Below are 16,185 nucleotides of genomic sequence, written 5' to 3'. Positions count from 1 at the left end.
ACCAATGTGTTTTTGTAAGAAAAATATCCATTTTTAAAATGTAAGAATCATTTTAATCTAGCTTGCACCAACAGTTATGGAACTTGCTGCTTTGGGAAGGGGCGTGGCAGGACTGAAACGCTGTCTAAGCTGTTCGCCAATTGCAATGCAGTGGCACTGCTAACCAATCACAACACATTTTGTTTTTTGGAAGGCGGGTCTTTATCAAACCCAGAACTAATCGAGCCATTTGTGCCAGCCTTGGGAGAAAGCTATCATAATAATGTAAACTATGTGAAAAATAATGCGTTTTTTGAACCACCAAGCATGAGAGCATGTTCTAGTGCACCCCTAAAACAAAACAAAGTAAAAACTTTGTGAAAAACCATAATAGGAACCCTTTAATCTCATTTCATGAAAGCGGATTTGCAAGTACATTTTAACCACTTACTCTCCAGTGCTCTTCTTCATGAACTTTTGAGTTTGAGTTTGTGGTTAAAAACTAGCTCAGAATCAATTCCAAAAAGAATCACAATGCATTCATTAGCTGCAACATATTAGCATGAGTGGTGGTACATATGAACAGGTCTAACTAGATATTGTGAAAGTTTGGTTTCTCACACTTGATTTCACACTGATAAACCTACGCAAACAGTAGGGTGTTTGAGAACTTGAAGATATTATATTTGTTCAAATCATTTCAGTTTAGAAAGGTTCAAGAGACACTTACGCAACAAAGTTACTTTGCAACAAATTAGCAATATGAATGTAAATGGTGTTGAGCGAGCGTCATTGCTGTCACGCCCCGCTCGGATCCCTCCTCATGTTGGAGACACAAAATCTCCATTTAATCCTGCAGAGACAACCTAAGGGAAAAACAGGTTAGAAAGGACACCAAGCCCAGTTTACAAAGATCAAATGAGGGAAATCTAATATTTTCTTGCATAAAAAGCGGTGTTTAGTTCAGCTTGAACCTGTTAGACTAGTCAAACCAGTTTTAACAGTGGCAGGTTGTTTTCCCGCTTGAATCAGGAAGTAAATGTCAGAAGCTGGGCTGAAGCAGAGTTTCCCAGTGTAAGAGCGAGGAAGGAATATCAGATCATCAGATAGAGCCATTGACCATAAAGATGACCGTGGAGGAAGGTGCTTACAAAAAGAGCGGTAAAGTCACTCCTCTTGTTTGCCAGTGTGCATGTGTTTTCATAGTTTTGGCTTATGAACAAGCCCTTTGAAGCGCTCATTGAGCAACTTACCACAAGTAAAGTTGTGCTGTTCTGTTCTCTTGCATGAGTAATGGGATAGTTGTGAGTATGTCTGTGCAGTCAGCCTGGTTTCATGTCCAGATATTGATTCTAATGGTTTCCCATAACCTTTGAGATATTTCAGTGGCTGCGTTTTAGGGCGTTTTTAGTCTCTTGAAGCTGCTCTAATAGCACTACTGTTGGCTTTTATTCCATTTGCATTCATTCGGTGTATCCGTATTTGCGTGTTAACACTGCATTAGTATCATACTAGGCCTTTGTCCATCTTCATAATACCCTGGTCTGCCTGGGAACTAAAGCTCTCAGTCTTTGCATGTCTGTCTCGGAGGGTGTGGATATTTACAGTCACATGCCACAGTAGAAATTCCCATGTCAGTATCTTCCCATTAAGTGGTGGGGGTTTGACATTTTAGCAATCCACGGTGTCACTTTTCAGTTTTGAATAGACCTTACAACCATAAAGCAAGACTTTTATGTATTTTACCCCTGCTTTACTTATCCATTTTATACTAAACTTGGTATTGCATATTATGGATTAAGATTATGTATTTGAAATGCATATAAAATGTCTATCTGTTAGGATTACACAGTTTTAACAAACTAATCTTAATGTGATGCACATTTTTAAAATTTAAGTCATATATTAAAAAGTGCTTATAAACTGTATCTATTTCAAAATACACAATAAGCAGGTTTATATATTTAATTTCCATTATTAGGGGTTTAAGCTTGTAGCGCTGTTGTAATTGTTAAAATGGTCACGAATCAGTGATCTCCACTTTAAACTGATTCTGCAGACCAAACCATAAGTCGTTGAGACCCGACCTTGGAGGGATGGTAGTATTCAGGCTGCCTACAAAGTCACTAAGTAAACTAGCCCTAGGTTTTTGCTTGATTGAAATCAAACCAGTGCAGAATGATTCTCTGGAGAGTGAATTTCAGTAATTATAAACCCTCAGTAATTATAAATAATTATAAATTATTTTTTTAATTCCATAATTTTTTCTGTTTCGTGCATTTCAACTAATTGAATAGTGCTTGTACAACAACTAGCCATGTTTTAACCGTGTTCATACTTTTTTAATTGAATAAATGTATTTGCTTTTACATTATTTGCTTTGAACAGGTTTTTTCTAAGCATTTAAATAAATAATCTTAAAAAAACTGTTTTTTAAATAAAAATGGATGCAAATAGAATCGAGGAATCGTTACATTAGATTATTAACTATTCGAGTATTCGATTTTAAAAAATCCTCAATTACATTTTTCCCATGTCGAGTAATCGGCAAAATAATGAAAGTGCGCATTCCACATATTAAAACCCATTTAAAATGATAAGAAAGCATTATGCTATTAAAAATTTGCAAGCGCTACGATTCAATTAAATATATATGCGATGCAGGTTTAAAATATGCGTGGTAATTATTTACACGTTTTGATGTCCACATATTCACCAAATGGGCAAATTTTAAAGATTGAGTGGACATTTTAAGTAACTGTTTGAGTCAATATTAAACAAGGATTAAACAAATATTAAAGTTAAAAAAAAACAATCATCAGGCCTTTGGTGCCCTCTGCAGGCATTTGTTATAATGCATAATGTACATTAGCTTTACTGTTTATAATACATTATGTATTTGAACCGTTTTGTTCAATGAAACCATATGACTACTTGCTTTTGATACTTTATTTGAACTAATTATTATTGCCTCATTGCTATTATGTACTTAAGTCATTTTAAAGGCTATTGTTAACTTGGGTCTATTTTATTGTTTATGTTTTTTTTTTGAGTGAATCTTACCTGTTTATACTCCTTTCATTAAGTAATTCAGTTTATTAGTTTGTTAAAACTGCAGTCCAAATGAAGGGAAATGTGTATGCAATTAAAAAAAATCTTACATTTACACCCAATTTTTTAATTTTTTTAACAAATTGCTTGTTATGTTGCTCTTTTGTCAGTCACTGTATATGTAATGTGCAAGTCATTTTATATTGATTACTTGTTGAATTTAATGTTGTTATTATGCAAGGTTTATTTAGTGTTTGAGACTTAAACGAAGCAGATTTTCTATTCCAGTACAAGACATTTTCATGAACTCAGTGGAAAACTCGACCAGTTTTCTCCACAAGACAGTTCTGTGGTTGGCGAATAAGAGCATTTGCACATCTGTTCTTACTTTATTTCAGTTTACATGATTGAAGTTCAGTAGACTCAAAATGTGGACATGCTGACATTTCTGAATGCCATTTATATTAGACTCAAAAATATGGCAAAGGTAATGGCACCTGAGCTCAATTCCTAGAACTACAACTTCTCCTTTTTTTGCACTGAAGGAACTGCAACTGCTTTCAAAGTGGTTTGAAACAGACGGCCTGTATCTTGTGGTTTTAAATTTAAAACCTAATAGACGTTGCATGGAAATGTGCTTGCGCTGTCTTTTTTTTTTTTTTTTTTTTTTAATAAATGCCGTTTGGATTGACGTTCTTTTCTAATGCAATGGCATTCAGATATTTTTAAGCATGACATAACAATTCAAAAACTTCCAGGTGACTCATTGTTTAAGCTAAATTCACTTATCATGGCAACTCGGTCACTTGGCTGTTTAGCACAACATTTCATACCATGTGACTGGCCTATTTTAGAAGCAACCCCCTCTGCCCTAAATGTTAACTGACAAGCAGCAACAAATGTACAGTAATTAAAAGCATGCATGTATTGCACGGAAAAGCTCTCTCTTAGCTTGCTCGGCTTACCCTTTCTGTTCCACTTTGTAATGGAAAAAAATTCATTCCAGGGCTGTAAAATGAGAAACAAAATGCGTAGAATGTTGTTATTTCCAGCACAAAAGTAGAGTTGTCATTTTCTGATGGAAATGTGAGTGGTGTTTGCCTGTGAAAAAGTCACTATCAAAAGAAGACAAGGGTGTTCTGAATGGTTTTAACACATTGCTAGGTTGTTTGGGGAGGTTGCTAGGGTGTCTTAGGTGGTTTTTTACTATTTTGCAGAAGCTCTTGCTCACTCACTGTGCTGGAATGTCCTTTTCCAGGCGTGGTCTAGAGACACTCCTCGGCTCCAGATCATCAGCGGTTATGCAAACACATAGCCTATACGTTGTGCTTATTTGCGTAAACAATGAAACGCATGTTTATGGCCTATAAGGAATTGGTTTTCTTCAATGGGTCTTGAAATCCTCTGTTTAATCACAGTTTTGAAAAGTACTGCAAAAGAAGGCGTGGTGCTGGGAAGTGGAGGGAAAAGTGGGCAGACAGACAACACAACAGCGTCTTCTAATTCAGACATTCTTTTTCATTTTGCTCCCATTGAGTCAAAAGCATCTAAGCTTCCCAAAAATGCAGGGCAACAAAGTCTTAAGTAGTACTGGTTTATTTAGCAATAGGCAAATATGTTTTGTACGGGTCAAAATTGTTGATTTTTCTTTTATGTCAAAAATCATTAGGATATTCAGTATTGAAGATATACTGTAAAAATATCATAATTTAGTAATTGAAGCTTGAATAGCAGTATAAATTTATTGTCCCCTGAAAATTACTTAACATACAGCCATTATTGTCAAAATAGCTGGCAACAAAAGTGCGTACGCCCTAAGTGAACTTGTCCAAAGTGTCAATATTTTGTGTTAGCAGTAGCACCATTGTTATCTGGCACTGCCTTTATCATCCTGGGCATGGAATTGACCAGAGCTGCGCAGGTTGTTGCTGGGATCCTCTTTCACTCCTCATGGAGCTGTTGAACTTTAGACACATGGTGCTTCTCCACCTTACGCTTGAGGATTCCCCACAGGTGCTTAATAGGGTTCAGCTCTGGAGACATACTTGGCCACCCCATCACCTTCACATTCAGCATCCTCAGCAAGGCAGTTGTCATCTTGGTGATGTGTTTGGGGGTCATTATCATGTTGGAAAACGGCCGTTCGGCCTAGTTTCTGGAGGGAAGGTATCGTGTTCTGCTTCAGAATGTACAGAACATAATAGAATCCATGTTTCCCTCAATGAACTGCAGCTCCCCAGAACCAGCAGCACTCATGCAGCCCCAGACCATGATGCTACCACCACCATGCTGGACTGTAGGCAATACACAATTTTCTTGGTACTCCTCACCAGGGCATGGCCACACATGCTGGACACCATCTGAGCCAAATATGTTTATCTTTTATTCTCATCAGACCACAGGACATGGTTCCAGTTAGTGTTGGGCGATATGTTCAATTTTCATATCATCCTATCCTCAGCCTGAGAGATCGCCGATACACGATACTATCGTGCTAATTTATTTAATTATCTATGCACTAAATTCCTTATTCATTTTGTAAAGGTAGACTTGCTATTGGGCATGTGACTATGTTGTGCGTGTACAGAGCGCTGACGGTAGTTCTGCCGGAGATGTTTACTTTCGGTTTCATTTTCTGCTATCATCAGTGAGTGAGTGGTAAATGTGCGTGCATGAATGCAAATGTGTGTATCTTTACCCGTCAAATTGCGATAATGTTACCGCTAATGTTACGTCTGACCGTTGACATCAGGTGATGTTGTAGTTCAGTTCATAAAGAATGTGGAGAAGCGTTGTGCGTGTAATTCACGTGCATATGTTTAGCGCCATTTGTTCGCATGGTAATTCTAATTAACTGCTCTGCATCGCTAAAGTTAGGTGCCTTGTTGACGGATAATAATAATCGTCTTCCTATCGTCAAAGGCATCAGCAACAGGCGATATCTCTGACTATCGTCGATACACGATACTATCGTCTATCGGCACAACCCTAGTTCCAGTAATTCATGCTCTTGGACAGGTTGTCTTCAGCAAACTGTTCGCTGGGCCTGCAGTGTAAACGAGGCCTTTGACTCTACCCTGAAGTAGAAGCTAAATTCGTTTCCCACAAAAGAAGTTTCTACTGTACATTCATAGTTCATGCTTTTTGGTGTGTTCGCACCACAAAAACTTTCACCAGTAGTTCTAGGAATTATGAAAAGGTAACTCCAATGCGAAAGCCCTTAATGTGTCTTTGTGGTATAAAAGGGCCTGCTAAGATGTTTGAAGTACTGACTGTTTTCATTCAGTGGTATTTAATTTAATTTTCCCCTGTTGTTCTCACAGGAGAGCCCAAAAAATTTGAACCAGAGTTCAAAGGGCCCATCCACAACAGGTAAGAACGAACTGATTTTCTTGATATTACAAGCAATTGAAGCAATCAACTAAAAATGAACATTCTTGCATTACTTACAGGTTTGAAATGACATAAGAGTATGATTTTGATTGATGAGGTTGTTATTTGATTAAATTTCATAGTTCTCTTGTTTTTCTATGCACTGTCAATCTGCAAAAAGATAAAACGCCATTAAAGTGTTGTAACAATGGTCCATGCATTCATTTTAAGTCTAAAGTGATACAGATTTGTTTAATGAACAAGGTCAAATTTACCTGGCATTTTAGTAAACTGATTTCACGGATGCGCTTATATGCAAAAAGCAATGCTTGATGGTTTGTCATATGAAATGTTGTACCTTGGTCATTCTGTATTTGTCCTAAAGCTTTTAAAGGGTTCATGAATGGAGAATCAAAATGTTCTTGATAATTAAACATTAAAGATTAATCTACAAAAAAAAAAAAAAAGTATCCCTCTGAAGCGCCCGGATTTGAAATTGGGAGGATAGTAACCTATGTCGTGCTCAAACATATACAGCTCTATCGCAGAGCATGCCATCTTGGGTATCAAAACTCATGGGATGCTTTAAAAGAGAGCGTGGCTGCTTTGTGATGAAATTAGCCAATCACAGCAATGGGCATTTATTTTGCTTTTTGCCCTTTTCGCTTCTGTTTCACAGAGTCGAAATGAGGATGGAAATTGATCATTTTTTACAAATATTGGACTTGTTTTTTTTTAAATAAACTATCCTTGTGAATGTTACAAATATCTGAAAAACTGCATTTCATAACCCTTTTAAAGCATTTTAAAGTATGTTGCAACAGATTGGTTCTATATGCTCCACAGAGGATGCACAGACATTATTTGCTGTATCTTCTTCATCGTGGCCATAGTGGGCTACGTTGCAGTGGGAATACTGGGTAAGTCAGTCTACAATATTGGGAAAGATGAATTAGGTACTGTGCAAGGATGACCCTTTAAATTTTGTATGTGGTAGTTTTGTTTATTGGTTTGTGTATGAGTGTGTAATTTCTGTTTGCATCTGTCAGCCTGGACTCACGGTGACCCGAGGAAGGTGATCTACCCCACAGACAGTATGGGACAGTACTGTGGCCAAGGAAAGCTGGAGTAAGTTTAAGGAGTTTAAGCAAACAATTTAGGATTTTTTTTTAAACGCGTTCCCACTACCAACTCCTCACATTGATGCTTGGTCAGGATCCCTTGGCATCGCTTTTTGATGCTCAAGGTACCCCTTTAGTATAATTTTTGATGCCTCTCAAAATCATAATGAATTTCTTCTCTTTCCATGAATTGTCAGTCTCAGCATGGCTGGCCTGCTCCTGTCCTTTGCGATGCTTCATTTGAGTTGCCTTTAAACACATACACAAAATGCAGTACGTATTAAATTCAATTAAAAAAAATCTAATGCTAAAACTAGAAAGGCAGCTAGTCATAAAACTTCTGTTTAAGTGAGCTAGCTCATTAACTAAAATGAGTTATAGTAGTTCAAAGATTTCAAAGTTTTTACCTGGAATGAGGCATGTGGATTTGGCGGGAAAACCAAGATATTCATAGTGTGTTTCAGTGAATTATTCACAGGACATGTATAATAAATACAATTGGGAGAGCAGACCACAAATGCACACTGTATGACTATTTTCATACCGGATGTCCTCGTTATACCATGTTAATTAACTTTCCAATCAGTATGTTATTCTCCTGCCTTTTTGAAAAAACAAACATGAAGGAAAATGTACAGCTTATTCAGTCAAACGGATGGATAATGATTGTTTATAGAGCAAAACCTTATATGACGACACATCTTTTTGAGTGGAACTTCAACAAACCAGAAGATGCACCACTAAAAAAAAAACAAAAAAAACAATGCTAAATGTTGGGAATGCTTGATGAATCGGTGAATATTTATTTGAAATGAATCAGTAAAACCTCAATGAACTGAGAATTTGTTTTTGTGATGTGTGTAACAGAAAGCAGCCCTTGTTGTTCTACTTCAACATGATGAAGTGTGCCAGTCCCATGGTCCTCCTGGAGTTCCAGTGTCCAACGCCTCAGGTTTGTGTCCTGCCCACCTATTTCTGTCTATGGTGACTTTATTTTTGGATTGGCATACTACTATACTACTCGTGTGAATTTATATTATAACAGAATTCTCTTCATTGTATGTGAATTTTCTCTACTGTAATGTGCTTGCATGTGCAGTATACAACCAGAGTGCACTGTGGGGAATACCGTATCCCTAAATACAATGCGCTCAACATATCTCTCATTAACATTCACATTTATTTACATGATATTTATTTTCTTGGGCATAAATGGACAGCATTTATTAAATTATTGATGCAACTGGAGTTATTGCATACTACTGTTTTTCACATACTTAAAATGATCACTTCCAGAATAAATAATAAAAATTCCCCATGTCATCCAAGATTTTAATGTCTTTCTGTCTTCAGTCGCAAAGAAATTAAGGTTTTTGAGGAAAACAATCAAGGATTTTTCTCCATTTAGTGGACTTCAAAGGGAATCAACGGGTTGAAGGTCCAAATTGCAGTTTCAGTGCAGCTTCAAAGGGCTCTGCACGGATAAGGGTCTTATTTAGCGAAACAATGTCATTTTCCAAAAAAAAAAAAAAAAACCTATACTTTTTAACAACAACCGCACATCTTGCACTAGCTCTAGTGCGCTAGCTCTGGTTATTTTTTTGTCTGTGTACTTCGGTTCAAAAATGTAGGGTAGGGTGAGCAACTTTAAAATCACCCAACATCGTTGTTTCATTTTTTTTTTTTTTTTTTTTTTTTTTGTGAAGGCCGTTTGCTTTTTTTGCAGTTCCGCTTTGACAACACAGGGTCGGTCTTTCACCTACATGTTGAGATCCAAAGAAATTCAGGAACAAGTGAGAAAGAAAGTAATTGAGCTCTGTCAGTCTGGAAAAGGTTATAAAGCCATTTCTAAAGCCTTGGGACAGCGAACCACAGTGAGAGCCATTATCCACAAATGGCAAAAACATGGAACAGTGGTGAACCTTCCCAGGAGTGGCCGGCCGACCAAAATTACCCCAAGAGCACAGCGACTACTCATCCAAGAGGTCACAAAAACCCCCACAACAACATCTAAAGAACTGCAGGCCTCTCTTGCCTCAGTTAAGGTCAGTGTGCATGACTCCACCATAAGAAAGAGACTGGGCAAAAATGGCCTGCATGGCAGAGTTCCAAGACGAAAACCACTGCTGAGCAAAAAGAACATAAAGGCTCGTCTCAGTTTTGCCAGTAAAAAAATGTTGATGATCCCTAAGACTTTTGGGAAAATACTCTGTGGACTGACGAGACAAAAGTTGAACTTTTTGGAAGGTGTGTGTCCCATTACATCTGGTGTAAAAGTAACACAGCATTTCAGAAAAAGACCATCATACCAACAGTAAAATATGGTGGTGGTAGTGTGATGGTCTGGGGCTGTTTTGCTGCGTCTGGACCTGGAAGACTTGCTGTGATAAATGAAACCATAAATTCTGCTGTCTACCAAAAAATCCTGAAGGACAATGTCCGGCCATCTGTTCGTGACCTCAAGCTGAAGCGAACTTGGGTTCTGCAGCAGGACAATGATCCAAAACACATCAGCAAATCCACCTCTGAATTGCTGAAGAAAAACTGAATCCAATTGAAATGTTGTGGCATGATCTTTAAAAGGCGGTTCATGCTTAAACCCTCCAATGTGGCCGAATTACAACAATTCTGCCAAGATGAGTGGGTCAAAATTCCTGCACAGCACTGTAACAGACTCATTGCAAGTTATCGCAAACGCTTGATTGCAGTTGTTGCTGCTAAGGGTGGCCCAACCATTATTAAGTTTAGGGGGCAAACACTTTTTCACACAGGGCCATGTAGGTTTCGATTTAGTTTTCCCTTCATAATAAAAAACTTCATTCAAAAACTTCATGTTGTGTTTACCTGTCTTATCTTTGATTTAATATTTAAATTTGTTTGATGATCTAAAATATTAAAGTGTGACAAACATGAAAAAAAAAAAAAAAGTCAAGCTTTAGCTAGTTTTTGCTAGATCAGCCCCTTGTTTCTCGGCTGGGATTGTGTAGAGCCCTTTGAAGTTGCATTAAAACTGCAATTTGGACCTTCTTCTAAGTGCACTATATGCAGAAAGATCCTGACATGTTTTCCTCAAAAACCTTAATTTCTTTTCACTTTTTTTGTTTTGTTTTTGAGTCAAACCTGTCATTGTCACAATACATGTAGAAAGGAGCACAACGCGAAGATGAACGTCAACGTCTTTAATATAATCCACACAGGTAAATCCACAAAGAGTTGCATTAACCAGACCAGGCAAACAAACATAGAACTGAACCAACTAAAAAAGGGATGCTAATGATACAAGGACAGGTGTGGGTGATAGGACAGGAACAGGAAGGACAAAATATGGGCACATCAGGGACAAACCAACATAAACAGCCCAAAGGGGTGTGACAGTCATATACTGAAGGGTGTTTTTTTTTTTTTTTTTTTTTTTTTCTGTGCATAGGTGTGTGTAGAAAAGTGTCCCAATCGCACTATGACTCTGGTAACCGCCAATGGAAAAACAGCCGACTGGGAATATTACAAAAGGTATTGCAGAGCAGACCCAGGGCTGAAGGTAAGGTAGTTTTTAACTTTAGCTGTTCAATTTTCCATTATTTTTTTTTTTCAGTCTAATGACCGATCAATTCTGTCTCTCTTTAAAGGCAGTGCCGCAGATTTTGCAAGAAAAACTGTGCCCTGCTTATCTGATTTCCAGCAAACCATGTAAAGCTTTTGTTTTAATTATTACAATATTTAGTGTATATGGGAAATGATTAGTAATTTTTCATGATTCTGTTTCTTAATCCTATTGTTCTCTCTCAGTTTTGCAGCGATGTTTTCCATCTCTGGGCAAAAAGGGTGAAGTCATCACAGTGGGTGATCAAGAAAAATTCAGTGATGGAGAGATAATAAGAGACGCGAAAGACCTGGTGGCTGGAATGAAGTAAACACATATTTAAACTACTCAAACATGCATATGCAAGAACATTACTCATTTAATGCCACTGCTGCGATTGCAGTGCAATTCAAGAGGCTGTTTATTATAAATTCATATTTGTTTTGACAATCAAAGGAATGCAACAATAGTCATGGAGGGTCGTCAAGTTGCAATGAAGATCTTTGAGGATTACACCAAGTCCTGGTACTGGATCCTAATGTAAGTTATTTTTGGTATTAGTAAATATATCTCCTATCTTTCAGTAGAAATATCTAGTGTTAATATTTTGACCAGTGTTTAATATAAAGTTAGTCAAGACAAACTTTAAGTTGGCTTGAGAAAGCTGGACCAAAAAGTGTAAAGACGTTTAAAGACGTTTTAAAAGTTTAAAAGCAAGTTGCTAGTATGTTTCTAACATGATTGGCATGTTTGTAGCATGATTATCAAGTTCTTAGCATGTTTGTAGTATGATTAGCAAGTTGCTAGCATGCTGCTAACATGTTTCTAGAACAATTGGCAAGTTGCTAGCATGTTTCTAACATAATTAGCAAATTGCTGACATGTTGTTAACATGATTAGTAAGTTGTTAACATGTTTCTAACATTATGATTAGCAAGTTGTTAGCATGTTTCTAGCATGATTAGCAAATTGCTAGCATATTTCTAACATGATTAGCAAGTGTGTAGCATGTTGCTAACATGTTTTTAACATGATTATCAAGTTGTTAACATGTTACTACCATGATTAGCAAGTTATTAACGTGTTTCTAACATGATTAGCAAGTTGTTAACATGTTTCTAGCATGATTAACATGTTGCTAACATTTTGTTAACATGATTCTAGCATCATTAGCAAGTTATTTGCATGTTACTAGCAGGTTTTTTGCATGATTAGCAAGTTTGCATGATGTTAGGATGTTTCTAGGGTGATTAGCAAGTTATTAACATGTTTCTAGCATTATGATCAGCAAGTTGCTTGCATATTTCTAGCATGATTAGCAAATTGCTATCATGTTTCTAACATGATTAGCAAGTTATTAACATGTTTCTAGCATTATGATTAGCAAGTTTCTAGCATGTTTTTAACATGATTATCAAGTTGTTAACATGTTACTACCATGATTAGCAAGTTATTAACAACTTGCTAATCATGTTAGAAACATGTTAATAACTTGCTTATCATGTTAAAAACATGTTAACATGTTTCTAGCATGATTAACATGTTGCTAACATTTTGTTAACATGATTCTAGCATCATTACCAAGTTTGCATGTTACTAGCAGGTTTTTTGCATGATTAGCAAGTTTGCATGATGTTAGGATGTTTCTAGGGTGATTAGCAAGTTGTCAAGTTACTAGCATGTTGCTAGCATGATTAGCAAGTTATTAGCATGTTTCTAGCATATTGTTAACATTATTTGCAAGTGTCGATCATGTTACTAAGCTTTCAAAACTACTTTAAACTTCAAACTATTTCAGACTGAAAACCGTCAAACTTAATTAAAACTTTGCAACTTTTTAAACCTTCTGGTCCGGCTTTTCTCAAGCCAATTTAAAGTTTGTCTTGACAAACCTTTTTATCTACTTATTTATTTCAGTTTTAATGTTGGTATCTTTCAACTTAGAAATATGATCTAAACCTGATGTATTTCGGTGATATGAGACAGTGGTGTGGATGTGTGTTTCCTGCTGTGATCGAGTGTTGATCTGTTTCTTCATGCAGTTGTTTGTTGATTGCTGTGGTGCTGAGTCTGATCTTCATCGTTCTTCTGCGTTTTCTGGCTGGAATCATGGTCTGGGTCATGATCATCTTGGTCATCGCTGTTGTTGCCTATGGTATGGCATGGATCCAACTATTCAGTACATTCATCTAGTCCAGTAGGACTGTTAAACTGTCAATCATTTATCTGTTCCTTACACAGGTATTGCTCACTGCAGCATAAAGTATGTCAATCTGAAGGACGCGCCTGGTGCTAATATCACCCTACAGCAGCTGGGCTTCCAGCCTGATTTCTCTGTCTACCTGCACATTAGACAGACCTGGCTGGCCTTCAGTGAGTTACTCTTACTGTTGTTCATATTTGGGGTTAGGAATTTGAAATAGTCTAGTCATTATTCTCTCACAACTCAAATCGTTTTGCTCTGGGCCTGAAGATTAAGCAGTTTATAACTGTTTGAAATGTGAAAGTAACTCGTGTTTTTCTCTCCAGTCATCATCTTGGCTATTTTGGAGTTCATCATCATCATTCTCCTCATCTTCCTCAGGAAGCGAATCCGGATTGCTGTTGAGCTCATGAAGGAGGCCAGCAGGTTTGTGTTTTTGGGGATCCATATGAAACCATATTAAAGATGTGATGTTTTCACATCAACATCTTGTTATGAGGATTCTGCCTGTTATGTTTAAAGACATGGTACCCATTTTACCTTTAAGGCGAGACACTGCAGGTGAATAGGGTAAAAAAATTAACTAATAGTTATCACCTTACTTACCCAGTTGATTGATTACATTGATAATTCCAAACATTTTTTGTATTACAAGTTTTCTAAAATGTTATTTAATGAAATATGCGCTAATTTGCATACATTTCTAGTACTAGTTTGCTTCCTTCTTTTCTGAGAAGATCAATAATATCAGAAAGACAATTAGCTTACCCTCAAGTTATGCAGAGGTCAGACAGATTCGACTGCAATTTCAAAAAGAAGTCATTATGTCTACTTTTGAAGCAATCGATAGCAACATTTTGGAAGAAACAGTACAGCACCTCAAATCATCAACCTGCCACCTTGACACACTTCTCACATCTTTTTTCAAAAGTGTGCTTAACTGTTTAGAAGCAGATCTCTTAGAAGTGGTGAACACCTCACTTCTTTCTGGGACTTTTCCAAACTCCCTGAAAACTGCAGTTGTTAAGCCCCTTCTGAAAAAGAAAAATCTTGATAACACCATATTGAGCAACTATAGACCAATATCAAATCTTCCTTTCATAGGTAAGATTATTGAAAAGGTTGTTTTCAATCAGCTGAATCACTACATAAACTCAAATGGATACCTGGACCACTTCCAATCTGGCTTCAGACAACATCATAGCACAGAGACAGCGCTCATAAAGATAATGAATGATATTCGCCTAAATTCAGATTCTGGCAAAATATCAGTGCTGGTACTACTAGATCTCAGTGCTGCGTTTGACACTGTCGATCATAACATTCTTTTAGATAGACTGGAAAACTGGGTCGGGCTTTCTGGGATGGTTCTCAAATGGTTCAGGTCATACTTAGAAAGGAGAGGTTATTACGTAAGTATAGGAGAACATAAGTCTAAGTGGACGTCCATGACATGCGGAGTCCCACAAGGCTCAATTCTAGCCCCGCTGTTGTTCAGCCTGTATATGCTCCCACTAAGTCAAATAATGAGAAAGAACCAAATTGCATATCACAGCTATGCAGATGATACCCAGATTTACCTAGCCTTATCGCCAAATGACTACAGCCCCATTGACTCCCTCTGCCAATGCATTGATGAAATTAACAGTTGGATGTGCCAAAACTTTTTACAGTTAAACAAGGAGAAAACAGAAGTCATTGCATTTGGGAACAAAGATGAAGTTCATAAGGTAAATGCGTACCTTGACGCTAGGGGTCAAAAAACAAAAAATCAAGTCAAGAATCTGGGTGTGATTCTGGAGTCAGACCTCAGTTTCAGTAGCCATGTCGAAGCAGTAACTAAATCAGCATACTATCATCTCAAAAACATTGCAAGAATTAGATGTTTTGTTTCCCGTCAAGATTTGGAGAAACTTGTTCATGCCTTTATCACCAGCAGGGTAGACTATTGCTCATACAGAACGCTGCTGCCAGGATTCTGACTAGAACCAAAAATTCAGAGCATATCACACCAGTCCTCAGGTCCTTACACTGGCTTCCAGTTATGTTTAGGATAGATTTTAAAGTACTTGTTTATAAAGCACTCAATGGCCTAGGACCTACATACATTGCAGATACTGTATGCTCACTGAATATAAACCTAACAGACAACTCAGATCACTAGGATCGAGTCAGTTAGTAATATCAAGGGTTCACACAAAACAAGGGGAATCCGCTTTTAGCTATTATGCCGCCCGCAGCTGGAATCAGCTTCCAGAAGAGATCAGATGTGCTAATACATTAGCCACATTTAAATGCAGACTCAAAACTCATCTGTTCAGTTGTGCATTTATTGAATGAGCACTGTGCTACGTCCGAACAGATGGCATTATTTTATGTATAATCATTTTACTGTATTAATTAATTTGAAATCATTTTCTTTTTTTAAATCATCTTAAATGTTCTTAATTTTGTTTTTATTGTTGTGATTATTATTTTAATTTATGATTTTTATGCTATTGTGATTTTAATTCCTTTTAATGTACAGCACTTTGAATTACCATTGTGTATGAAATGTGCTATATAAATAAACTTGCCTTGCCTTGCCTTGCCTTGGATAAAGCCAGTTTCAGATTTTTTTTTTTTTTTTGACATATTAAGAGTCAAAAGTTTTTACAAAGGGAATTTTGAGTATCTCATTTAATCAGGACATGATTCAGAAAAAAACTTAGAACAGACAGGAAACACTTTTTTTTTTTTTTTTTTTTTACCATTTTTGGGGAATAAAATTTCAATCAAGCAAATCATATCTGAACAAATCAATCTGTAAAAACCTTTAGGATATAGACAGGAATAAAAAAAGTGTAAAGTTTTGTTTGTGTAATTGTTTCTGAAGTGTA

General features: G+C 36.9%; 1 protein-coding gene across 3 annotated transcripts in view; it reads left to right on the top strand.

The window, feature by feature from the left end:
- LOC141332336 (choline transporter-like protein 2) overlaps positions 1-16,185 on the top strand; it is a 36,922-nt gene that overhangs the window by 3,860 nt on the left and 16,877 nt on the right. The window contains exons 1-12 of one of the 3 annotated variants that reach the window (XM_073837477.1): positions 946-1,140; positions 6,354-6,402; positions 7,249-7,322; positions 7,452-7,530; positions 8,391-8,475; positions 10,951-11,061; positions 11,150-11,210; positions 11,310-11,430; positions 11,560-11,643; positions 13,146-13,258; positions 13,345-13,476; positions 13,633-13,732. In XM_073837477.1, coding sequence (XP_073693578.1) covers positions 1,107-1,140; positions 6,354-6,402; positions 7,249-7,322; positions 7,452-7,530; positions 8,391-8,475; positions 10,951-11,061; positions 11,150-11,210; positions 11,310-11,430; positions 11,560-11,643; positions 13,146-13,258; positions 13,345-13,476; positions 13,633-13,732 — 1,043 coding nt within the window. In that variant the 5' untranslated portion in view covers positions 946-1,106. Of the gene's footprint in view, positions 1-945; positions 1,141-6,353; positions 6,403-7,248; positions 7,323-7,451; positions 7,531-8,390; positions 8,476-10,950; positions 11,062-11,149; positions 11,211-11,309; positions 11,431-11,559; positions 11,644-13,145; positions 13,259-13,344; positions 13,477-13,632; positions 13,733-16,185 lie in introns of those variants that run through there. The other 2 variants (XM_073837492.1, XM_073837485.1) reach the window with 2 other exon arrangements.

This window comes from Garra rufa, chromosome 1, assembly GCF_049309525.1.
Source record: "Garra rufa chromosome 1, GarRuf1.0, whole genome shotgun sequence".
NCBI lineage: Eukaryota > Metazoa > Chordata > Actinopteri > Cypriniformes > Cyprinidae > Garra > Garra rufa.
Note: the sequence above shows the minus strand (reverse complement) of the source record. Positions and strands in the feature narration are given on the sequence as shown.